Source organism: Mobula hypostoma, chromosome 1 (assembly GCF_963921235.1).
Source record: "Mobula hypostoma chromosome 1, sMobHyp1.1, whole genome shotgun sequence".
Lineage (NCBI taxonomy): Eukaryota > Metazoa > Chordata > Chondrichthyes > Myliobatiformes > Myliobatidae > Mobula > Mobula hypostoma.
Genome location: NC_086097.1, coordinates 191,857,971 through 191,884,917, shown reverse-complemented (window position 1 = coordinate 191,884,917; position 26,947 = coordinate 191,857,971). Strand labels below are relative to the sequence as shown.

Genomic DNA, 26,947 nt, shown 5'->3' with positions numbered 1-26,947 from the left:
GCCTTGCGTATGTCTTCCCGGACCTTGTGGCACTGGCAGATATGGGCTTGAACAGAAGGCACCACAATATCCTCTTCCTGAGCAGGAAACAGCGGGGGTTGGTAACCAAGAGAGCATTCAAAAGGAGATCTTCCGGTGGCGGTGCTGACAAGAGAGTTGTGGGCGTACTCTACCCATGCAAAGTGGTTGCTCCAGGTAGGCAGGTTGTTGGCTGCTATGCAACATAGCGCCGCCTCCAAATCCTGGTTGACCCATTCTGTTTGCCCGTTCATCTGTGGATGAAAGCCAGACAACAGGCCAACTGAGGCAACCAGGGCTCGACTAAAGGATCCTGAGACTTACGAAATGAATCGGGGACCCTGGTCGGAGATAATGTCCGAAAGAATTCCATGAATGTGGAAGACGTGGTGGACGAGAAGGTCTGCGGTCTCCTGAGCAGAAGGGAGTTTAGGGAGGGCTACAAAGTGCACAGTCTTGGAGAAACGGTCCACCACGGTGAGTACGGCGGTGTTCCCATGTGAAGGGGGTAGTCCCGTGACAAAATTAGCTAAGATAGACTGGCAAATGACACTTAAAGGGTTGACAGTGGATATGCAATGGCAAGCATTTAAAGGTTGCATGGATGAACTACAACAATTGTTCATCCCAGTTTGGCAAAAGAATAAATCAAGGAAGGTAGTGCACCCGTGGCTGACAAGAGAAATTAGGGATAGTATCAATTCCAAAGAAGTAGCATACAAATTAGCCTGAGAAAGTGGCTCACCTGAGGACTGGGAGAAATTCAGAGTTCAGCAGAGGAGGACAAAGGGCTTAATTAGGAAGGGGAAAAAAGATTATGAGAGAAAACTGGCAGGGAACATAAAAACGGACTGTAAAAGCTTTTATAGATATGTAAAAAGGAAAAGACTGGTAAAGACAAATGTAGGTCCCCTGCAGACAGAAACAGGTGAATTGATTATGGGGAGCAAGGACATGGCAGACCAATTGAATAATTACTTTGGTTCTGTCTTCGCTAAGGAGGACATAAATAATCTTCCAGAAATAGTAAGGGACAGAGGGTCCAGTGAGATGGAGGAACTGAGTGAAATACATGTTAGTAGGGAAGTGGTGTTAGGTAAATTGAAGGGATTGAAGGCAGATAAATCCCCAGGGCCAGATGGTCTGCATCCTAGAGTGCTTAAGGAAGTAGCCCAAGAAATAGTGGATGCATTAGTGATAATTTTTCAAAACTCGTTAGATTCTGGACTAGTTCCTGAGGATTGGAGGGTGGCTAATGTAACCCCACTTTTTAAAAAAGGAGGGAGAGAGAAACCGGGGAATTATAGACTGGTTAGCCTAACGTCGGTGGTGGGGAAACTGCTGGAGTCAGTTATCAAGGATGTGATAACAGCACATTTGGAAAGCGGTGAAATGATCGGACAAAGTCAGCATGGATTTGTGAAAGGAAAATCATGTCTGACGAATCTCATAGAATTTTTTGAGGATGTAACTAGTAGAGTGGATAGGGGAGAACCAGTGGATGTGGTATATTTGGATTTTCAAAAGGCTTTTGACAAGGTCCCACACAGGAGATTAGTGTGCAAACTTAAAGCACACGGTATTGGGGGTAAGGTATTGATGTGGATAGAGACCTTTTCAGAATGGCAGGCAGTGACTAGTGGGGTACTGCAAGGCTCAGTGCTGGGACCCCAGTTGTTTACAATATATATTAATGACTTGGATGAGGGAATTAAATGCAGCATCTCCAAGTTTGCGGATGATACGAAGCTGGGTGGCAGTGTTAGCAGTGAGGAGGATGCTAAGAGGATGCAGAGTGACTTGGATAGGTTGGGTGAGTGGGCAAACTCATGGCAGATGCAATTTAATGTGGATAAATGTGAAGTTATCCACTTTGGTGGCAAAAATAGGAAAACAGATTATTATCTGAATGGTGGCCGATTTGGAAAAGGGGAGGTGCAACGAGACCTGGGTGTCATTACACACCAGTCATTGAAAGTGGGCATGCAGGTACAGCAGGCGGTGAAAAAGGCGAATGGTATGCTGGCATTTATAGTGAGAGGATTCAAGTACAGGAGCAGGGAGGTACTACTGCAGTTGTACAAGGCCTTGGTGAGACCACACCTGGAGAATTGTGTGCAGTTTTGGTCCCCTAATCTGAGGAAAGACATCTTTGCCATAGAGGGAGTACAAAGAAGGTTCACCAGATTGGTTCCTGGGATGGCAGGACTTTCATATGAAGAAAGACTGGATGAACTGGGCTTGTACTCGTTGGAATTTAGAAGATTGAGGGGGGATCTGATTGAAACGTATAAGATCCTAAAGGGATTGGACAGGCTAGATGTAGGAAGATTGTTCCCGATGTTGGGGAAGTCCAGAACGAGGGGTCACAGTTTGAGGATAGAGGGGAAGCCTTTTAGGACCGAGATTAGGAAAAACTTCTTCACACAGAGTGTGGTGAATCTGTGGAATTCTCTGCCACAGCAAACTGTTGAGGCCAGTTCATTAGCTATGTTTAAGAGGAAGTTAGATATGGCCCTTGTGGCTACAGGGGTCAAGGGGTATGGAGGGAAGGCTGGGGCGGGGTTCTGAGTTGGATGATCAGCCATGATCATAATAAATGGCGGTGCAGGCTCGAAGGGCCAAATGGCCTACTCCTGCACCTATTTTCTATGTTTCTATGTTTCTATGTAAAATCCAGTGCTATGTGAGACCAAGGACAACTAGAGACAGGTAGGGGATGAAGTAATCCAGCAGATGGCCGGTGGGAGGCTTTTCCACAGGCACAGACAGAACATGCAGAGACAAAGGAACGGGGGACAGCGTCCATGGAAGGCCACCAAAAGTGTCCTTTCAGAAGAGACAGTGTCGATCACTCCTGGGATGGCAGGCAAAACGAGAAGTGTGCCCCCACTGGAGAACTTGAGATCAAATGGAATCGGGCACAAAAAGGTGATTGGCTGGTCCATTGCCAGGGTCAGGTTCAGCCTGTTTGGCCTCTTTTACTATGGTCTCGATTTCCCAGGTGAAACAGGATGGTGGGAGGATGGTCTCTGGGCTGGAAAGGTGTTCCTTGGAATTGTATTTATGGGAGAGCGTGTCAGGTTTCCCATTCTTGGACCCCAGACAATAGGTGAGAGTAGACCTGAACCGGTCAAAAAATAATGCCCAACAGTCTTGGCGGGAGTTCAGGTGTTTGGCGGTCTGGATATATCCAAAGTTCTTGTGATCAGTCCAGACGATAAACGGGTGTTCCTCCCCCTCCAGCCAGTGCCTCCATTCTTCCAACGCCAGTTTGACCGCCAGTAGCTCTTCGTTCCCCACGTCGTAATTTCATTCAGCGGGGGACAGCCGGCGAGAAAAGAAGGCACAGGGATGAAGTTTCTGATCAGGACCTGAACGTTGGGACAGAACCACTCCCACCCCAGAGTCGGAGGCGTCAACCTCCATGATGAATTGACAGGAGGGGTCCGGTTGGACCAGGATGAGAGCAGATGTGAAACGCCTCTTCAGTTCAGCGAATGCTGAGTCAGCCTTGGAGTCCCAAAGAAATGGGGTTGTAAGTGAGGCAAGTCGGGTAAAGGGGGCCGCCACCCAACTATAATCCCTGACAAACCGGTAATAGAATTCGCAAGCCCCAGAAATTGCTGGAGTTGCTTGCGTGTTGTGGATCTGGGCCACTCCACCACCACCTGGATCTTCTCGGGATCCGCTCTCACTCGCCCGCTCTCGATGATATAGCCGAAGAAGCTAACCAAGGGGACGTGGCATTCACACTTCTCAACCTTCACGAATAATTTGTTCTCCCACAGCCTCTGTAGGACTTGACGGACATGATGAATGTGTGTCTGGAGACTGCTGGAGAAGATTAGGATGTCATCCAGATAGACAAACACAAAGCGGGCAATAAAGTCTCTCAGCACGTCGCTAATCAGGGCTTGAAAATCAGCGGGGGCATTGGTGAGGCCAAACGGCATGACCAGGTATTCAAAGTGGCCTAGAGGGGTATTAAATGCCGTCTTCCACTCATCCCCCTCCCTTATTCTGACCAGATGGTAGGCACTTTGTAGGTCCAACTATGAGAAGATGGTGGTTCCGTGAAGTGTTTTAAATGCTGAATTTATGAGGGGCAGCGGGTACTTGTTTTTAATGGTTATGTTGTTAAGGCCTCAGTAATCGATGCAGAGACCTAGTGAGCCATCCTTCTTCCCCACAAGGAAGAACCCTGCACCCACCAGGGAGGATGAGGTCGAATAATGCCTGCTGAGAGAGACTCACTGATGTACTTCTCCATGGCTTCTCTCTCAGGCCAGGACAAGTTATACAACGGACTGGTGGGTAACGAAGCCCCGGGGAGAAGGTCAATAGCGAGGTCGTATGGTCGGTGTGGAGGAAGGGAAAGAGCTTGGTGTTTACTAAATACCTGTCCCAGGTCATGGAACTCTGCTGGAACCCAGGACAAGTCGGGGGATTCCACGACAGGCAAGGTCGCAGTTGTCTCCCCAGGGGATAGGGCCGACTGAAGACAGGTGGTGTGACAAAATGGCCTGCAGCTGGCTATCCTCCCAGTAGACCAGTCAATGTGGGGATTATGGTGGCTCAACCAAGGGTATCCCAGAAACCATAGAAACCATAGAAAACCATAGAACTATAGGGGCTTGAGGAGAATGGATTAGATTAAATTGTCAACACGAGGAATTCTGCAGATGCTGGAAATTCAAGCAACACACATCAAAGTTGCTGGTGGCCGAGACCATTCGTCAGGACTAACTTCTCGGCCTGAAACGTCAACTGTACCTCTTCCTAGAGATGCTGCCTTGCCTGCTGCATTCACCAGCAACTTTGATGTAGATTAAATTGTACCTGCTCCCGATGGTTTCCAGACAGAATCAAAGTCAGGCGTGGCATACAGTGGGTGACCCGGGCCAGAAGTCTTCCGTCCAACGCCCAGGCTTCCAGAGGGGTACTTAACGGTACCCGAGGAATTCCGGCCCAGGAGGCTATGTCCTCGTCCAACAGATTTCCCTCAGCACCGGAGTCCACCAAGGCGGATAGAGACAGGGGCTCTTGGAGATAATTCACAGTAGCTAGGATCTGCATCCCAGTTTGGGGGACTGAAAGGAGTGTCAACTGACTCACCAGGGTCCCCCTTTCTACTGGTGAGCCCTCCCTTTTGGCCAAAGAGAACAGGTATCACGGAAATGTCCAGACTGGCCACAATAGAGACAGCCCCTGATTATAATCTCCGGGGTCGCTTGGTGGGAGAGAGACAGCTCCGACCCAGCTGCATTGGTTCCTCCTCCGGGGTAGTGGGAACGGTCGGAGCGGGAGCTGTGCTAGGCGCAGAAGGGGGAGTGAGGTTAGGGCTGGTCGAAGATGGTAAGACGGGCCGTGGGGTGATCTGAGGAGTGGGGCGACTGGTTTTCTCTCTCTGATACTCTCGGAGTCGGTTATCTAGCCTGGTGGCTAGAGAGACCAAAGAGTCCAAGCTATTGTCATCCCTCGCCTTTTATCCTGTCATAGAGACCTTGTTGAAACACTTCCTGGAGTGCCTCGTCATTCCACCCTGAGTCAGCCGCTAGTATCTGGAAATTTATGGAGAATTCAGCTACACATCATGAGCCCTGACAGAGAGTCAGCAGCGCTTAGTAGTGTCCTTACTGCGAATGGGATGTTCAAAAATCTTCCTCATTTCAGAGATGAAGGTGGGAAAAGAAGAGCAGGTCTCTGGCTGTCATAAGGGGGTGGCTGGGAACGGACCCACGTGCAAGACACAAACACTGAAGTACTAGGGACAGGACTAGGATACAGGGCGAGGGCTAGGACATGGACACGAAAACCGGGAACCTGGAACAAGACTGGACAAGAGAGCTAGGAGCCCGGGCTTGGGGTCCGAGCCAGAGGCAAGACCCAGGTTCTGGGTCCTTGTCCAGTCTCTGGCTCGGAGCCCAGAACTAGGCAAGGACATGACTTGGCTGGCAGGCAGGATGAGGCTGGAGTCTTCAGACTCGAGGCGAGGCCTGAGACCAGAGACTCGAGCCGAGGCGAGGCTTGGGGTCTTGAAGCTTGGCTTGGGGTGAGGCACGGCTAGAGACTTGAGGGTCTTGAAGCTCCTCCTGGGCAGGGCGCGGATCTCCACCCGACGGAGGCAAGGGACAGGAAGGGACAGAACCCACCGCAGGGTAACGGCAATATGGCCTGGTGTACTCGATGGAGGCAAGGGACAGGAAGGGACAGCACCAAATGTAGGTAGCGGCAAGACAGCCTGATTTACCCGGCGGAAGCAAGGGACAGGAAGGGATCTAGGTACAGGGTGGCTCCAAGACAAGACTACAGGCGAAGCGAGGCGAGAGTTACTGGCAAGACAAGGCAGGGCTTCAGGCGAGGACACAGAAGGCAGGGGAAAGGATACAAGGAGTAAGGACAAGAACAATCCAGCAGCCACGCCCTGGTCTCTGGAGGTATTTATGCAGCCAGCCTCAATGAGCATCAGCTGCCTCAATTAGTGCTTAACAGGAACAGAAACAGGGTAGATAGGAAAACCTGGAGCAAGGGTCGATGGACTCCACCGTGAACCGGAATGTGGACTTCACGGACTGGACCATGACACTGGCTGGTTATCCCAAATCATGATGGGCAATGTTAAGGCGTTCCCTCGCAACAACCCCATGATGTACGCTATCTTTGATCTGTCTGTGGCATACGTACATGGCTGCTGCTCAAAAACCAAGGAGCATTGCAGTAGGAAAGCCCGGCACTTCCCTAGGTCCCCAGGGTAGGTTTCTGGTTCGGGTACATGCGGCTCTCTTGGTGATCATGTTGCCAACCCATAGGGCATTGTCATCCCAAACTGTGTGGGTTGGTTAGCCGGGTTCTCGGAAGGGATGGAGTAAGGGGAGCGGATACTCGGCCAACCTGATCACTGACCTTCTTTACATTCTCAGACAGGGCACAGAGGTTCTCCATGACATCTCTGAGCAGTTGGTCGTGCAGGCCCAGTAGGGTGCCCTGGCTGGTGAGGGCCTGTTGCAGGGGGTTTGTGTCCACTGGGTTCATTCTTGGCCAGTTCGTACTGTTACAAGGAGTGACTGGGGGGTGAACCCAAGTGCAGGACACCGACATGAAGATAGGGTTGAGAGGTGTTTGTACAGTCGCGAACATGGAACAGATAACTAGGGGAGTCTTGACCCGGAGACAAGGTTTTCATAGAATATCTAGAGACTGGAGTTGAACTTAGAACTAACGGTCCTAAGAGATCAGGAAACAAGGTTAACACACAGGAATCGACCAACGAACTGGCGACCTGTGGTTGTGACGCCAGAGTTCTTATCCTGCAGTCCTTGATGGAAACCGTGTGTGCTGTAATGAAGTCAATTAGCAGCAATTGGGAATCTAACGACTGGAATTAAGGCATAATCAAGGAGATAGGAGCGAGATGGGGGACAGCCAGGTGGGACCATGACAGTACCTGCCCCAGAAGAGATCCCAATAATCTATAAATCTGAAACTGTGCCCCCTACACCAGTTCCTGAGGCACACATTCATCTGCCAAATCATCCTATTCTTGCCATCACTGTTGTGTGGCACAGGCAGCAATCCAGGGGTTACTACCCTGGAGTCCTGCTTTTCAGCTTTCTACCTTCTCTCTTCAGGACCTCCTCACCTTTCCTACCTATTTCTCTGACCAATATATACCATGTCTTCCTGCTGCTCTGTCTTTTCCTTTAGAATGCTATGGACTCAATCTGAGACATCGCTGACCCTGGCATTCTGGGGGCAACATACCATCCAAATGTCTTTTTCATATCCACAAAATTACCTGTCTACTACTCTGACTATGAAATCCCTATCACTACTGTGCTCCTCTTCACCGCCCCCCCCCCACCTTCTCTTCTGATTGACAAAGCCAGACTCAGTACCAGAGACCGTAAAAGTGCCAGGTCACTGCTTCCCCCAGTAGGTTGTTTCTCACCCACCCCCTCCCCCAAAACAATATCCAAAGTGGTTATTATTAAGGGGAATGGCCACTAGGACTGCCTATTCCCTTTCCCTTCCCTGACAGTCACCCAGGTCCTGCAACTTAGGAGTGACTGTATCTATCTGTCACCTCCTCAGTTTCCCTATGACCCGAAAGTCATCGAGCTGCAGTCCCAGTTCCTTACCACGTTCTCTGAGGAGCTGCAGCTCAGCGCACCTGGTACAGATCCGGGAAGATGGAGATGTCCCAGAATTCCCACATTTCCCACATGGAGAGGTAGTAAATTGGATCAGACATTGACTCAATGGAAGAAGCCAAAGAGTGGTAGTAGAGAATTGCTTCTCCGAGTGGAGGCCTGTGACTAGTGGTGTGCCACAGGGGTCAGTGCTGGGTCCATTGTTATTTGTCATCTATATCAATGATCTGGATGATAATGTGGTATATTGGATCAGCAAATTTGCTGATGATACAAAGATTGGAGGTGTAGTAGACAGCGAGGAAGGTTTTCAGAGCCTGCAGAGGGACTTGGACCAGCTGGAAAAATGGGCTGAAAAATGGCAGATGGAGTTTAATGCAGACAAGTGTGAGGTATTACACATTGGAAGGACAAATCAAGGTAGAACATACAGGGTTAATGGTAAGGCACTGAGGAGTGCAGTGGAACAGAGGGATCTGGGAATACAGATACAAAATTCCCTAAAAGTGGCGTCACAAGTAGATAGGATCGTAAAGAGAGCTTTTGGTACATTGGCCTTTATTAATCAAAGTATTGAGTACAAGAGCTGGAATGTTATGATGAGGTTGTATAAGGCATTGGTGAGGCCGAATCTGGAGTATTGTTTTCAGCTTTGGTCACCAAATTACAGGAAGGATATAAATAAGGTTGAAAGAGTGCAGAAAAGGTTTACAAGGATGTTGCCGGGGCTTGAGAAACTCAGTTACAGAGAAAGGTTGAATAGGTTAGGACTTTATTCCCTGGAGTGTAGAAGAATGAGGGGAGATTTGATAGAGGTATATAAAATTATGATGGGTATAGATAGAGTGAATGCAAGCAGGCTTTTTCCACTGAGGCAAGGGGAGAAAAAAACCAGAGGACATGGGTTAAGGGTGAGGGGGGAAAAGTTTAAAGGGAACATTGGGGCGGGAGGCTTCTTCACACAGAGAGTGGTGGGAGTATGGAATGAGCTGCCAAATGAGGTGGTAAATGCGGGTTCTTTTTTAACATTTAAGAATAAATTGGACAGATAAATGGATGGGAGGTGTATGGAGGGATATGGTCCTTGTGCAGGTCAGTGGGACTAGGCAGAAAATGGTTCGGCACAGCCAAGAAGGGCCAAAAGGCCTGTTTCTGTGCTGTAGTTTCTATGGTTCTATGGTTCTATTTACACAAAGAACACAAGGCCCTGGAGCCGTTCTTATGGCTCTAACAGACGAAGAACGAGAAATGAACAAGAAGAAACTTATCAGCTATGTACCTTGCACAAGCCTGTTGGTGGCAGGTACATTACCTAATTGGACAACACATACACACACACACAATACTGGAGGAACTCAGAAGACCAGGCCTTCGGGTATCAGCCCAAAGCGTCCTATGTACTTTTTTCCATAGATGCTGTCTGGCCTTCTGAGTTCCTCCAGCAATTTCTGTGTGTTGCTTTGATTTGACACTACCTATTTGTCACATTCATTATATGCTCTACAGTTGTGCAACAAGCATACATTATTCTGTCATTGTGTAACGATTCCTATTTTGTCACCTGCACAGTTGTTGTGTACTATTTCATTGCCAAATGCACTGTTGTTTTCATTTCTCCCATGAACCATATTATTATGTGACATGTTCCATATTATTCTGTCTCATTCTCCATTTTATTACCTCAGTTGCATCATATTATTTGCATCTTATGCACGCTATTATCCTTATTGCGAGCACTATATTTTTGTATCAGTGAATTTGATGCATATGTCTTTAGTATGTTACAAATAACACAGTACATGATGCATGGTGCAGTGTCCTGCTAGTGTACAACATACACTATGTATCTCAAATGCATTGATTTAGATGCATGAGCAATTGTTGTGCTAAATGCATAGTACTGAGCTACGCATCATAAATCACGTGCTGTTATTTTCACCGTTATATTACTTTCGCCATGCTTCCGTATTACAAATATCACGTACATTGTGCTCTTCTCAATTTTATAATTTATACATTCGTCATATTATGAAGCCGTGTAATTGGATGACTAGAAGTTCATCTGTGCAGGCGTTGTACATCCGGATTTACGAAATGCGTCCGGAGCTCAGCTGATTATAACGTGTTGACGTTTTGATCCGAGTTTCGTTTTCGCTTCTGAATGCTGGATGCTCGCTTTTATGTTGACGACAGAACGATGAGTTTTTCGGAGACCCGATTAAATAACCTGTTGGAGGTGAGTTGGCAGCGGGGGCTTAGAGCACGATAATATTTAGAACACTGGCAGGATGTGTGCGAGAGACCAGAAAAGCAGGGATACGGGGACAGCCTCGGCTCGGCTGTGGGGTGTTGCACCCTGCACCGGATGGACCGAGAGCACAGGGATATAAAGTTGCCGTGATGTATGGCATTTCAGGAGTGAAACCTCTTTGCTCTAAATGGTGCTAATTGTCTCGGGATGATGTTTAGCTGTGAAGGATCTAGTTACAAAGTGGTGCAAACACGAGGAATTCTGCAGATGCTGAAAATTCAAGCAACACACATCAGAGTTGCTGGTGAACGCTGCAGATGCTGGAAATTCAAGCAACACAATCAAAGTTGCTGGTGAACGCCTGACAAAGGGTCTCGGCCCGAAACGTCGACTGTACCTCTTCCTAGAGATGCTGCCTTGGTCTGCTGTGTTCACCAGCAACTTTGACAAAGTGGTGTTATTATGTGACAGTGAGAGGCAGAGTTACAGTGTGGAATGGTACATATCGCACAGCTCCTGGAGCTATAGTAAAAGAGTCAAAGTTCAGAGTACCGAGCAACCTAACCATACACAACCTCGAGATTCATTTATTTATTTCGAGCCAGCAAACCCGATTAACCCTAATCTAATCACGAGACAATATTTACAATAACTAATAACCCACCCAGTACGTCTTTGGACTGTGGAGGAAACCGGAGCACCGGGGAAAACCCACGTATTCCACTGGGATGATGTACAGACTCCTTACAGAACAGAGCAGGAATTGAACTCTAAACTCTGGAACGCTTCGAGCTGTAAAGCGTTGCGCTAACCCCTACACTACCGTAGCACCCCTGCATTTTCTTGCAGGCATTCTCAGGAACAAAAGAAATAAAATAGAATTTTACAAGAAAAAACTATATATAAACATTTAAAGACTGACGGCTAATGTGCAAAAGAAGACACACTGTGCAAATAAAAGAAACAGTACTGAGCACATAAGTTGTAGAGTCCTTGCGAAAGTGAGTCTGTAAGTTATGGAATCAGGTCAGAGTAGTGATGATTAAAGTTGTCCAACCCAATTAAGGAGCCTGATGGTCGTAGGGTAGTAACTGGACCTGAACCTAGTGGGGCCTAAGGCTTCTGTACCTCCAGCCCAATGGTAATAGCGAGAAGAGGACATGGCCTGGATGGTGGAGATCTTTGATGATGGATGCCGCTTTCTTGTGACAGTGCTCCACATAAATATCTTCAATGGTGGGGAGGTTTTTATCTGTGATGGACTGGGCTGCGTCCACCATTTTCTTTAGCTTTTAGCATTGCTGAGCATTGGTCTTTCCATATCAGGTCATGATGCCTCCAGTTACGATGCTCTCCACTGTGCAGCTTTACAATAGAAGTTGTTAAAGTGTTTCTGATGCGCTGAATCTGCGCAAACTTTTAAGAAAGTAGAGGTGCTATTGTGCCTTCTTTGTGATGGCACTTGCATACTGGTCCCAGGACCGATCCTCTGAGCTGTTAACACCAAGGAATTTAAAGCTACTGACCCTCCCTAGCTCCTATCCCTTAACGAAGACTAACTAGCTCATGGACGTCTATCTTCTTTCTCCTGTAGTTGATAATAATCAGTGAAAAGTTGTTGTATCATTACTCAACCAAATTTTCAGCATCCCTCCTCTATCTCAATTCGTCATCACCTTTGATTCTGCCAACAACAGTGGTGTCATCAGCCAGCTTAAAAACAACATTGGAACTGTATCTCATGATCATACCTCAGTGGCCACTTTATTAGGAACTTCTGTATACCTGCTCGTTAAAACAAATATCTAACCAGCCAAACATGTGACAGTAATTTAATGCATAAAAACATGCAACCATGGTCAAGAGGTTCAGTTGTTCTTCAGTCCAAACATCAGAATGGGGAGTAAATGACTTTGTGACTTTGTCTGTCGAATGATTGTTGGTGCCAGATGGGGTGGTTGAGTATCTCAGAAACTGTTGATTTCCTGGGATTTTCAACTACAACAGCCTCTAAAGTTTACAGAGAATGGTGCAAAGAAAAATCCAAAGGCAGTTCTGTGAGTGTAAATGCCTTGTTAATGAGAGAGTTCAGAGGAGAATGGTCAGACTGGTTCAAGCTGACAGGATGGTGACAGTAACTCAAATGACCTTGTGTAATAACTGTGGTGTGCAGAAGAGCATCTCTTCCCCTGACATCTCCTCTCTACCTAGTTCCAAGCACCTTAAAACAGTGCCCTCTCGTGTTAGCCATTTCAGTCCTGGGAAAAAGCCTCTGACCATTTACATGATCAATGCTTCTCATCATCTTATACACCTCTGTCAGGTTACCTCTCATCCTCCATCGCTCCAAGGAAAAAAGGCCGAATTCACTCAACCTATTCTCATAAGGCATGCCCCCCAATCCAGGCAACGCCTTTGTAAATCTCCTGTGCACCCTTTCTATAGTTTCCACATCCTTCCTGTAGTGGGGTGATCAGAACTGAGTATAATACTCCAAGTGGGGTCTAACCAGGGTCTTATATAGCTGTAACATTACCTCTTGGCTCCTAAGCTCAATTCCACAGTTGATGAAGGCGAATACACCGTATGCCTTCTTAACCACAGGGTCTACCTGCGCAGCAGCTTTGAGAGTCCTATGGACCTGAACACCAAGATCCCTCTGATCCTCCACACTGCCAAGAGTCTTACCATTAATGCTATATTCTGCCATCATATTTGACCTACCAGAATGAACCTCCTCACACTTATCTGGGTTGAACTCCATCTGCCACTTCGCAGCCCAGTTTTGCATCCTATCACCGTCCCGCTGTAACCTCTGACAGCCCTTCACACTATCCACAACAGCCCCCAACCTTGGTGTGATCAGCAAATTTACTAATCCATCACTCCACTTCCTCATCCAGGTCATTTATAGAAATCTCGAAGAGAGGGTGTCCCAGAACAGATCCCTGAGACACACCACTGGTCACCGACCTCCATGCAGAATATGACCCATCTACGACCACTCTTTGCCTTTTGTATGCAAGCTAGTTTTGGATCCACAAAGCAATGTCCCCTTGGATCCTGTGCCTCCTTACTTTCTCAATAATCCTTGCATGGGGTACCTTATCAAATCCCTTGCTGAAATCCATGTACACTACATCTACTGCTCTACCTTCATCAATGTGTTTAGTCATATCCTCAAAAAATTCAATCAGGCTCATAAGGCACGACCTGCCTTTGACAAAACCATGCTGACTATTGCTAAGCATATTATGCCCCTCCAAATGTTCATAATTCCTGCCTCTCAAGATCTTCTCCATCAACTTACCAACCACTGAAGGTAAGATTTACTGGTCTATAATTTCCTGGGCTATCTCTACTCCCTTTCTTGAATAAGGGAACAACATCTGCAACCTTTCAATCCTACGGAACCTCTTCCGTCCCCATTGATGATGCAAAGATCATCGCCAGAGGCCCAGCAATCTCCTCCCTCACTTCCCACAGTAGTCTGGGGTGTATCTCATCTGGTCCTGGTGACATATCCAACTTGATGCTTTCCAAAAGCTCCAGCACATCCTCTTTCTTAGTGTCTATATGCTCGTTTTTCAGTTTGCTGTAAGCGATCCCTAGAATCGCCAAGGTCTTTTTCCCGTAGTGACTACCAAAGCAAAGTATTCATTAAGTACCTCCACTACCTCCTCCAGTTCCATACACACTTTTCCACTGTCACATTTGATTGGTCCTATTCTCTCACATTTTATCCTCTTGCTCTCACATACTTGTAGAATGCCTTGGGTTTTTCCTTAATCTGCTTGTCAAGGCCTTCTCATGGTCCCTTCTGGCTTTCCTAATTTCATTTTTAAACTCCTTCCTGCTGGCCTTGTAATTTTCTCGATCTCTATCATTACCTAGCTTTTTGAACCTTTCGTAAGCTTTTCTTTTCTTTTTGTCTAGATTTACAACAGCCTTTATACACCATGGTTGTTGTACCCTACCATCCTTTCCGCCTCATTGGAACATGCCTATGCAGAATGCCACACAAATTTCACCTGAACATTTGCCACATTTCTGCCATATATTTCCCTGAGAACATCTGTTCCCAATTTATGCTTCCAAGTTCCTGCCTGATAGCTTCATATTTCCCCTTACTCCATTTAAAAGTTTTCCTAACTTGTCTGTTCCTATCCCTCTCCAATGCTATGGTAAAGGAGATAGAATTGTGATCACTATCTCCAAAATGCTCTCACACTGAGAAACCTGACATCTGATCAGGTTCATTTCCCAATACCAGATCAAGTACAGCCTCTCCTCTTGTAGGCTTATCTACATACTGTGTCAGGAAACCTTCCTGAACACACCTAACAAACTCCACCCCATCTAAACCCCTTGCTCTAGGGAGATGCCAATCGATATTGGGAAAATTAAAATCTCCCTTCACGACAACCCTGTTATTACTGCACCGTTCCAGAATCTGTCTCCTTATCTGCTTCTCGATGTCCCTGTTACTATTGGGTAGCTTATAAAAAACATCCAGTAGAGTTATTGACCTCTTCCTGTTTCTAACTTCCACCCACAGAGACTCAGTAGACAATCCCTCTATGACTTCCTCTTTTTCTGCAGCCGTGACACTATATCTGATCAACAGTGCCACGCCCCCACCGCTTTTGCCTCCCTCCCTGTCCTTTCTGAAACACCTGGCACACTGGTAGCCATTCCTGCCCCTGAGACTTGTGGCCAAGTCTCTGTAATGGCTACAACATCATAGCTCCAAGTACTGATCCACGATCTAAGCTCACCTGCTTTGTTCATGATACTCCTTGCATTAGAATAGACACACCTCAAATTGTCAGACTGAGCGCATCCCTTCTCTAACACCTGCCTATCCTCTCTCTCACGCTGCTTTCAAGTTTTCTCTATTTGTGGGCCAATCGCACTTTCTCTGTCTCTGCTGTTCGGTTCCCATCAGCCTCCCCCCGGCAATTCTTGTTTAAACTCTCCCTAATAGCCTTAGCAAGCCTCCCCGCCAGGATATTGGAGCCTCTCGGATTCAAATGCAACCCATCCCGCGCAGACAGTGTTCCAGATTCTACAGGCCTGCTCCAAAAGAGGTCGCAATGATCCAGAAATCTGAATCCCTGCCCCCTGCTCCAATCCCTCAGCCACTTATTTATCCTCCACCTGACTCGGGTCTATAAGGCTGTCTTCTTTTTGAATTCTTCCCGCCGTCCCAACTCACGTCCATGTGCCTGAGCAGTTGTACCTTGATCAAAGGCACGACTGTCACATACACCCTTTTATCTGCTCTGCAGTCAGTCAGTTTGTGGCAGAACTACTTTCCTGCACCAGCTTCTTAAAGGTATTGTGCCTTGGAGTTATTAAATTAAGCTCTATGGTCATTATAGTAGGTGTTGTAGAACTTGCTCTGCTTTCTTTAGCCACCATGCTTCCTCACAAAACAAAAATGACTATATGTTGAAATGATAAAAATCAAAAATAAACATGAAAGTGCTGGAAATATTCAGCAAGATGGGTGTAGAAGTCGATTCAGGGTTAGCTTTTTGGCCCTTACAGTGTCTTAACCTTTAGTTAGATCATGACTGATTTTTTTTCCACATTCTTGTACAAGATCCACAGCTCTTCATTTTGTAATATCCTGAAATGCAGAATGTGACATCTTTCAAACAAAAGCTTGATTGGCTGTGTAGTGATTGGGTTATCTTTCTTTTTTCTGTCTGTGAATATTTGAATTGAAGAAAGGTGAGAGCAAACTGAGACTTTCAATGGCAGAGTGGTAGTATCAGAACTGCAATTGTATTAAAAGGTAACACATCTTCAGCTGAATTTACAGGAGCTTTTTTTTGACAGCGATTGGCACAGTGATGAAGCTAGTAGAGCTGCTGCGTTTTAATTCCACTGACCTGGGGCCTAACCTGACTTCCGTGCAGAGTTCACACATCCTCCCTGTGCTCATGAGTTTGCCCAGATCCTCTGATTTACTCCTGCATCCCAATCATGCTATGTGGGTTAACTATTCACTGTAAAGTTCCCCCATTGAATAGTAGAATCTGAGGGGAAAGTGAGAGGAATAAAATGGGATTATTTAAATGGATGCTTGTTGAAACCCTGCCTGTTTGAAAGGGCTGTCTCCGTGTTCTATGGCTCCAGTACTGTATTAGGATAGGATTTCACTGTCTGGTTTTTGTAAATCGAAGGCAGAATGGAGAGAGGTGACATAGCCAGCCAGAGTGAAATAAAAGAAAATAAGCTATCCTGGCTGGGTAATTAACAGAGTTGTGAAAGTTTATTTATTTATTGAGATACAGCACAGAATATGCTCTTCTGGCCCTACCCGGCAATCCCTCGCTTTAATACCAGTCTAATCACAGGACAATTTACAATGACCAATTAACCTACCCACCGGCATGTCTTTGGACTGTGGGAGGAAGCTGGAGCACCTGGAGGAAGCCCACGCGGTCACGGGGAGAATGTACAAACTCCTTACAGACTGCGGCAGGAATTGAACCTGGGTCGCTGGTACTGTAAAGCGTTGTGCTAACCACTATGCTACCATGCCGCCCCACGTTATGTTGGCCTTGCAGCAAAGTGCATTGTTGCAAATAATCCTTTCTTAAAATTCTTTTACAGAAATTGTATCATCATCCAAAAGAAGTTATAAAAGAACTTAAACATGTACTAACAATCTACAGAGGCCTGTCAGTGTATTTTGACTTTTATTGTAAGTAATGATTTTCTGTTTACATAGAAATTAAGAATTCAGTTCAATATTGCATTGTTCCCCTTTACATGATTAAGATGGCTAACATCACAATTTCTGGAAAACGCAGTATTTAATTTACTGTAAGTACAAATTTCATGATATTGAGAAGAAGGTACAGCACAGCATGGTGATCATGTACAGTCCAGTAGTAGTTGCATAAGGACATGACGGGTCTGCATCATGTTGCTGTTTGTGCGAATTTGCGGTGCGAATTGTTTTCCCTGCATTTGAATAGTGACTACAGTAAGAAAGACTGCCATAGTTACAAGGTGCTTTGGAGAATCCTAAAGTCACCAAATCAATGCATATCATAATATCATGTTTCCTTTTGACTTTGAACGAGGGTATTCCGTTTGTTGAATCTAACCAGGTCTCAGAGCATTACCATCATTCCCACTCCCTCCACTTGTTTCTCATTCAACTGTTCTCTCTTATGGACCATCAAATTCTGCTTTGACTCTTTAGGCCACTTAGCTACACCCTGGGGTAATTAACCTACAAGTATGACACATCTTTGTGATGTGGGAGGGAACTGAAGTGCCCAGAGGAAACCCAGCAATAACCAGGAATACATGCAAGTTCTGCACAAACAACACCTGAGTCAGGATCAAACCATGGTGCTTTGTGCTGTGAGGCAACAAAGCAGAAGGATCTTTAGCATGCTATCTTTTAAGTTCAAAGGGAGAGAGTAAATTTAGGATGAAAGTAAAGACCTTTCAGATGGGGTTTGAATATTTAGAAAATAACTTGGATATTGAGAATGTGTAGAAAGCTGGCCTGGGCTCAGTAAACAGAAGCCTAGAATTGGATTAATGAGGAGACTATCTCTGTAAGGAGACAGGAGATCACTAGGTATGTGCTTTGTAGCAGGTTAGTGTGTTAACTTGCCAAGGTTGAAGTGCCATTGAATCTTGGATAGATGACATAATGTAGAACTTAATCTGGGTGAGGATGCAGGAGACAAAGTCTAAAGTGAGGTGAAACTTTTAAGGAAAAGAGGCTGGTGTAAATCATTGAATTTTAAAGTAATTGAATTAGTGACACCTCCTTTATCTAAAATAATCTTCCTTTTATAAATGCATAGAAATTCTCACCAAGTCTGCACTATCCATCAAGTACACATTTACCGTAATTTTACACTTGACACATTCCCATCGACACTCCAAGATTCTACCACTCTCCAACAGAATGGGGTGTGGGGGGGGGCGGGGGGATGCAATTTCAAGCAGGCAATGAACCACCAAACGGCCTTTCGAATGTGGGAAGAAATTGGAGCACTGAGTGGAGCACATGCAGTCACAGGGAGAACATGCGAACACCGCACAGAGAGGAGATGAGAATTGAACCTGTTTCTGGAACTGTTTACCCGTAGCTCTAATCATAGCACGACAGTGTTGCCCGTTGTGCATTGAGGAAAAACTGTGCATGGTTGTGACACTTGAACCTGAAAATTTGCTCACAAATTTGACTGTGATGTCAAGATGTATATAGTACCTATAAAAAGTATTCACCCCACCCCCCAGAAGTTTCCATGTTTTATTGTTTTACACATCGAATTTAATTTGGCGTTTTTGACACTGATCGACAGAAAAAGAGCCTTTCATATCAAAGTGAAAACAGATCTCTACAAAGTACAAATATAAAACATAAACTAATTGATTGCGTAAGTATTCACCCCCTCCAAGTCAGTATTCAGTAGATGCACCTTTGGCAGCATTACAACTTTGAGTCTGTGTGGATAGGCCTCTATCAGCTTTGCACATCTGGACACTGCAGTTTTTCCCCATTCTTCTTTACAAAACTGCTGAAGCTCTGTCAGACTGCATGGGGATCGTGAGTGAACAACCCTTTTCAAGTCCAGCCACGAATTCTCAATTGGATTGAAGTCTGGACTCTGACTTGGCCACTCCATGACATTAACTTTGTTGTTTTTAAGCTATTCCTGTGTAGCTTTATATTTGGGGTTATTATCTTGCTTGAAAGCAAATCTCCTAGGTCGCAGTTCTGCAGACTGCATCATGTTTTCCTCCAGGATTTCCCTGTATTTTGCTGCATTCATTTTACCCTCTACCTTCAAAAGCCTTTCAGGGCCTGCTGCAGTGAAACATCCCCACAGCATGATGCAGCCACCACCATTCTTCACGGTAGGGATGGTGTGTTTTTGATGATGCGCATAGCATTTAGTCCGATGGTCAAAAAGCTCAATTTTGGTTTCATCAGGCCATAGAAACTTCTTCCAGCTGATTTCAAAGTCTCCCACATGCTTCTGGCAAACTTTAGCCAAGAGTTTCCATGTGCATTTTTTTCAATAGTGGTTTGCTCTTTGCCACTCTCCCATAAAGCTTGTGACTGGTGAAGCACCCAGGAAACGGTTGTATGTGCAGTGTCTCCCATCTCACTCAATGAAGCTAGGAACTCCTCCAGAATTGCCATCGGTCTCTTGGTGGCCTCTCTCACTAGTCCCCTTCTTGCATGGTCACTCAGTTTTTGAGGACGGCCTGCTCTAGGCAGATATGCAGCTGTTCCATATTCATTCCATTTCTTGATGATTGGAATATCCTCTGTATTCCAAGGGATATTACTTGGAAATTTTCTAGTATCCATCTCCTGACATGTGTTTTTCAATAACCTTTTTGGGGAGATGGTTGGAATGTTTTTTTGTCTTCATGGTGTATTTTTGCTGGGGTACTGATTCAGCAGCAGTCGAGCCTTCCAGATACAGGTGTATGTTTACTACAATCAATTGAAACACCTTGACTGCACACAGGTCTCCAAAAATGAAGATCTCCATTTAACTAATTATGTGACTTCCAAAACAAATTGGCTGCACCAGTGATGATTTGGTGTGTCATATTAAAGGGGAGGGGGTGCGAATACTTACGCAATCAATTATTTTGTGTTTTGTGTTTTATATTTGTAATTAATTTAGATCACTTTGTAAAGATTTATTTTCACTTCGACATGGAAGTCTTTTTTAATTGATCACTGTCAAAAATGTCAAATTAAATCCACTGTGATTCAATGTCGTAATATCAAAACTTCCGGGAGGCAGGTGGTGAATACTTTTGTAGGCACTGTATTTTCCATGAACCTAGGATGCTGATGCAGTTATATATAATTATCCACTATTAGTATATTCATGCAAAGCAGCTAAGTCAAATAATTATAGGGAAAGTATTTCCTTAATCAATTTCATGGAAAAATATTTTTCTTTCCCTTCCAGGTCACAAAACTGGATTCAAAAGTAAGCTGGTTAATATAAGTGGTACCATTCCTGTGTCCTGCAAAGGTAAGATAACACGGTATGAAACACATAACTTTGTTTTTCCGGTCCAGCAAATCTATTTGGGAAGTGCCACTGAGAGTGAAGACAAGTTTTATCCTTGACAGCACTTGACTGTGCTTCCTGGTAAATTGATGCAGCTATTTGCTGGTGAACGCAGCAGGCCAGGCAGCATCTATAGGAAGAGGTACAGTCAATGTTTTGGGCCGAGACCCTTTGTCAGGACTAACTGAAAGAAGAGGTGGGTCTCGCTCCGAAACGTCGACTGTACCTCTTCCTATAGATGCTGCTTGGCCTGCTGCGTTCACCAGCAATTTTTATGTGTGTTGCTTGAAATTCCAGCATCTGCAGATTTCCTCATGTGATGCATGTTTGTTGGTTAGATACTATCTTCTTATGAAACCAGGGCAATAGGATGAAGGGTTGAAAAAACTAGCAAGGGGAATTGCCTTTAAAGTTAGTATGCCTTAAAAACATAGAAAACCTACAGCACAATACAGGCCCTTCAGCCTACAAAGCTGTTCCGAACATGTCCTTACCTGAGAAATTACCTAGGATTACCCATAGCCCTCTATTTTTCTGAGCTCCATATACCTGTCCAGGAGTCTCTAAAAAGACCTTATCATATCTGCCTCCATCACCGTCGCCGGCAGCACATTCCACGCACTCACCACTTAGTGAGAAAGCAATGCCTTTAATTGGAACTTCTAGAGAAAATAAATGCCTTTAATGTCATTTTGTTGTTTTCCTTTGGCCTTGACTCCGTGTAGGCACAATCGTAATTAAGGCATCTAGACACTCTGGCAAGACGAGGGAAGTCAGAGACCATTGTGATCTCCCTGATGACTCCAACTGTGTGAACTCCACCCAACTATAGCCCCTGACAAACTGGGCCATGGAATTGGAAGTCGTTCTAGAGACACTCAGGAAGATGAGGGAAGCTGGCTGGTTTCATAGAAGAGATTTTTACTGTGTTGATCACATCCAAGGTATAGGCTTCAGATAGATGGGTGACCACCAAGAAAAGTTAGGGAAGTAGGCAGTCAGTGTAATGTTCCCCTGTGACCATTTGCTTCACTAATGGGAATACCTGTTTGGATACTGTTAATGGGTGTTTTTTTTCCAGGGCCTAGCAGTAGAAGTCAGGTATTTTGCACTGTGAACAGTTCTGAGGCTCAGAAAGAGGGCCTAGTCAGTCATGGTGATTCTAACAGGAGACTCAATAGTAAAGAGGACAGACTGGAGATTCTGTGGCCATAGAAGAGACACCAGGATGATGTTTTGCTTCCTAGCTATATGAGGAGCTGCAGAAAATTCTTGAGGGGGAGTATGAATAGTTTAAGGTCATTGTACACATTGGTGGTAAGTGTCTAAGGGATGGCTTTTTCGAACAGTTTGTTGTTGAGCCCACTAGGGTGGATTGGGAGTTGTGCAATGATCCAGAGGTGATAAGAGAGCTTAAGGTTGAGGAACCTTTAGGGAACAGTGATCACAATATGATCGAATTCACATTGAAATTTGAGCGGGAAAAATAAAATCCAATGTGTTGGTATTTCAGTGGAATAAAGGAAATTACAATGGCATGAGAGGGGAACTGGCCGAAGTTGACTGGAAAGGAACATTTGCAGGAAAAACATCAAGAGTAGCAATGGCTGGAGTTCCTGCGAAAAATGAGGGAAGTGCAAGACAGATATATTACAAATAAGAAATTTTCAAAGGGAAGAAGGACACTACTGTGGCTGACAAGTCAGAGCCAAAGTAAAGGCAAAAGAGAGGGCATACAAGGAAGCCTGATCTAGTGGGGAGATAGAGGATTGGGGAGCTTATAAAAACTTGCAGAAGGAAACTAAGAAGGTCATTCGGAAGGAAAAGATGAATTATGAGAGGAAACTGGTGACTAATATCAAAGAACATACTAAAAGCTTTTTTAAGTATATAAAATGTAAAAGAGAGTCAAGGGTAGATATAGGACTGATAGAAAATGATGCTGGAGATGTTGTAATGAGAGATGCAGAGATGGTAGAGGAACTGAATGCGCATTTTGCGTCAGTCTTCACAGTGGAAGACATCTGCAGTATACCAGACATTCACGAGTGTCAGGGAAGTGAACTTTGTGCTGTGAAAATTACGACTGAGAAGGTGCTCAGGAAGCTTAATGGTCTGAGGGTAGATAAATTCCTGGACCTGATGGAATGCACCCTTGCGTACTGAAGGAAGGAGCTGGAGAGATTGCAGAGGCATTAACAGATTCGGAATCGATAGACTCTGGCATTGTACCAGATGACTGGAAAATTGCAAATATTACTCCACTGTTTAAGAAGGGTGGGAGGCAGCAGAAAGGAAGCTATAGACCTGTTAACCTGACATCAGTGATTGGGAAGTTGTTGGAATCGATTATGGAATACTTGGAAGCACATGACAAGATAGGCCAAAGCCAGCATGGTTTCCTGAAAGGAAAAGCCTGCCTGACAAACCCACTGCAATTCTTTGAGGAAATTACAAGCAGGGTAGACAAAGGAGATTCAGTAGACATGATGTATTTGGATTTTCAGAAGGCCTTTGACAAGGTGCCGCACATGAAGCTGCTTAGCAAGATAAGAGCCCATGGAATTACAGGGAAGTTACTAACGTGGATGGAGCATTGGCTGGTCAGCAGAAAGCAGAGCGTGGGAATAAAGGGATCCTATTCTGGCTGGCTGCTTGTTACCAGTGGAGTTCCACAGGGGCTGGTGTTGGGATCACTGCTTTTAATGATGTTTGTCAATGATTTGGACTACGGTATTAATGGATTTGCGGCTAAATTTGCTAATGATACAAACATAGGTGGAGAAGCGGATAGTGTTGAGGAAGCAGAGAGACTTGGGTAGTTTAGGGGAATGGGCAAAGAAGTGGCAAATGAAATACAATGTTGGAAGGTGTATGGTCATGCACTTTGGTGGAAGAAATAAACGGACAGACTGTTATTTCAACGGGGAGAGAATTCAAAGTTATGAGATGCAATGGGACTTGGGAGTCCTCGTGTAGGATACCCTTAAGGTTAACCTCCAGGTTGAGTCAGTGGTGAAGAAGGCGAATGCAATGTTGGCATTCATTTCTAGAGGAATAGCGTATAGGAGCGTTGAGGCTCTATAAGGTGCTGGTGACACCTCACTTGGAGTACTGTGGGCAGTTTTGGACTCCTTATTTAAGAAAGGATGTGCTGACGTTGGAGAGGGTACAGAGAAGATTCACTAGAATGATTCCGGGAATGAGAGAGTTAACATATGAGGAATGTTTGTCCGCTCTTGGACTGTATTCCTTGGAGTTTAGAAGAATGAGGGGGGACTTCATAGAAACATTTTGAATGTTGAAAGGCATGGATGTGGCAAAGTTGTTTCCATGATGGGGGAGTCTTATACGAGAGGGCGTGACTTAAGGATTGAAGGGTGCCCATTCACAACAGAGATGCAAAGAAATTGTTTTAGCCAGAGGGTGGTGAATCTATGGAATTTGTTGCCACAAGCAGCAGTGGAGGCCAAGTCATTGGGTGTATTTAAGGCAGAGATTGATAGGTATCTGAGTAGCCAGGGCATCAAAGGTTATGGTGTGAAGGCGGGGGAGTGGGACTAAATGGGAGAATGGATCAGCTCATGATAAAATGGCAGAGCAGACTCGATGGGCTGAACGGCCGACTTCTGCTCCTTTGTCTTATGGTCTAGCCTCTGTAGGACTTGACGGACATGACGAATGTGGTTCTGGAGACTGCTGGAGAAGATTACGATGTCATCCAGATAGACAAGCACAAAGCGGGTAATAAAGTCTCTCAGCACGTCGCTAATCAGGGCTTGAAAATCAGCGGGGGCATTGGTGAGGCCAAACGGCATGACCAGGTATTCAAAGTGGCCTAGAGGGGTATTAAATGCCGTCTTCCACTCATCCCCCTCCCTTATTCTGACCAGATGGTAGGCACTTCGTAGGTCCAACTACGAGAAGATGGTGGCTCCGTGAAGTGGTTCAAATGCTGAATTTATGAGGGGCAGCGAGTACTTGTTTTTAATGGTTATGTTGTTAAGGCCTCAGTAATCGATGCGGGGACCTAGTGAGCCATCCTTCTTCCCCACAAGGAAGAACCCTGCACCCACCAGGGAGGATGAGGTCAAATAATGCCTGCCGAGAGAGACTCACTGATGTACTTCTCCATGGCTTCTCTCTCAGGGCGGGACAAGTTATACAACTGACTGATGGGTAACGAAACCCGGGGAGAAGGTCGATAGCACGGTTGTATGGTCGGTGTGGAGGAAGGGAAAGAGCTTGTTGTTCACTAAATACCTGTCCCAGGTCATGGTACTCTGCTGGAACCCTGGACAAGTCGGGGGATTCCACGACAGGCAAGGTTAGTGTACGGTTATGCACTTTGGCAGAAGAAATAAACGGGCAGATTGTTATTTAGATGGGAAGAGAATTCAAAATGCAGAGATGCAAAGGGACTTGGGAGTCCTTGTGCAAGATACCCTAAAGGTTAATCCCCAGGTTGAGTCAGTTGTGAAGAAGGCGAATGCAATGTTGGTATTCATTTCTAGAGGTATAGAACATAAGAGGAGGGATGTGATGTTGAGGCTCTATAAGGCACTCTTGAGACCACACTTGAAGTATTGGGTGCAGTTTTGGGCTCCTTATTTTAGAAAGGATATACTGACATTGGAGACGGTTCAGAGAAGATTCACGAGAATGATTCCAGGAATGAAAGGGTTACCGTATTTGAGTCTCTGGCAGCTCTTGGGCTGTATTCCCTGGAGTTCAGGAGAATGAGGAGGGATCTCATAGAGACATTCTGAATGTTAAATGCCCTGAACAGATTAGATATGGCAAAGTTATTTCCCATGGTAGGGGATTCTAGGACAAAAGGGCATGACTTCAGGATTGAAGGATGTCCTTTTAGAACTGAGATGTAGAGAAATTACTTTAGTCAGAAAGTGGTACATCAGTGGAATTTGTTGCCACCAGTGGCTGTGGAGGCCAAGTCATTGGGTGCATTTACGGCAGAGATAGATAGGTTCTTGATTAGCCAGGGCGTCAAAGCAGGGGAGTGGGGATGACTGGAAGAATTGGATCAGCCCATGATTGAATGACGGAGCAGACTCGATGGGTGGAATGGCTTACTTCTGCTCCTATATCTTATGGTCTTCCCCTATAACTCAGATCCTCAAATCCTGGCAGCATACTTGTAAATTACCTCCCTACTCTTTCAATCTTTTTGATACCTTTCCGGTTGGTAGGAGTCTAGAACTGGCCATAATACTCCCAATTTGGCCTCACTAATGGCTTATATAGCTTTAACATAACATCCCATCTCCTGTGCTCTGTACTTTGATGAAGGCCAAAGTGCCAGATGTTCCCTTTACCACACTATGTAACTGATTCCATTTTCAAGGAATGATGTATTTCTAGGTCTGTTTGTCAACCGCACTCTTCAACTGTCTGGAAGATATTGGAGGGAATTCTGACGCCAACATCTACCGTTTCGTGGTTAGTCAAGGCCTGATTAGGAATAGAGAACATGGTTTTGTTCATGAGAAGTCATGTCTGATTAATCTTTTGGAGTTTTTTAAGATGTAATTAAGTGGCAAAAGTTTAGGGGTAACATGAGGGGGAACTTCTTTACTCAGAGTGGTGGCTGTATGGAACAAGCTTCCAGTAGAAGTGGTTGAGGCAGGTTTGATGTTGTCATTTAAAGTTAAATTGGATAGCTCTATGGACAGGAAAGGAATGGAGGGTTATGGGCTGAGTGCAGGTCGGTGGGACTAGGTGAGAGTAAGAGTTCGGCACGGACTAGAAGGGCCGAGATGGCCTGTTTCCGTGCTGTAATTGTTATATAGTTATATGGTTATATGGATAAATGAAGGTAGGGCAGTGGATATTGTCTATATGGACTTTAATAAAATCTTTGGCAAGGTCCTGCGTGGCAGGTAGAGCTACCAATGTTGATTCAGAATTGGTGCGATAGGAAGCAGTGGGTGATAGCTGAAAGTCAATTCTCTGACTGGAGGTTTGTGAATAGTGGAAATCCCAGGGATCAATGTTAGGACCTATTTTATTCATTATTTCTGCAAATGATTTGGATATGATGTACATGGCATAAGTGCTAAGTGTCCTGATGATATTAAATTAGGAACTTCCATTGATAGTGAACATAAAAACTTAAAAAAAAATAGTAGCAGGAAGTCAACTGGCCCATTGATTTAGTTCTGCCTTCTAATATAATAGTTGATCTGACCATAGGCTCAGCTCCAACAACCTGCCTTTTTCCCATAACCCCCAATTCCCCCACTATGCAAAAATATAACTAACTATCTTAAATATGTTGCATGAAGTTCCTTGACTGCTTAATAGGCAGAGAATTCCTCAGATTCACTGCTGTCTGGGAAAAGCACCTGTCTAAAATCTATCCCCCACCAAATGTAGAGGCTATGTCCCCTAGTTCTAATATCACTTACCAATGAAAA

The 26,947-nt window shown here is 45.2% G+C and overlaps 1 protein-coding gene across 8 annotated transcripts in view; it reads left to right on the top strand.

Annotated features, from left to right (window-relative positions):
- Positions 1 to 26,947, top strand: part of si:dkey-181m9.8 (E3 ubiquitin-protein ligase RNF31) — a 153,646-nt gene that overhangs the window by 60,150 nt on the left and 66,549 nt on the right. For 3 of the 8 annotated variants that reach the window (XM_063062059.1, XM_063062049.1, XM_063062112.1), the window contains exons 2-3: positions 17,050 to 17,140; positions 20,406 to 20,471. In XM_063062059.1, the coding sequence (XP_062918129.1) occupies positions 17,050 to 17,140; positions 20,406 to 20,471 (157 nt within the window). Of the gene's footprint in view, positions 1 to 10,276; positions 10,408 to 17,049; positions 17,141 to 20,405; positions 20,472 to 24,163; positions 24,255 to 24,659; positions 24,838 to 26,947 lie in introns of those variants that run through there. The other 5 variants (XM_063062095.1, XM_063062078.1, XM_063062105.1 and 2 more) reach the window with 5 other exon arrangements.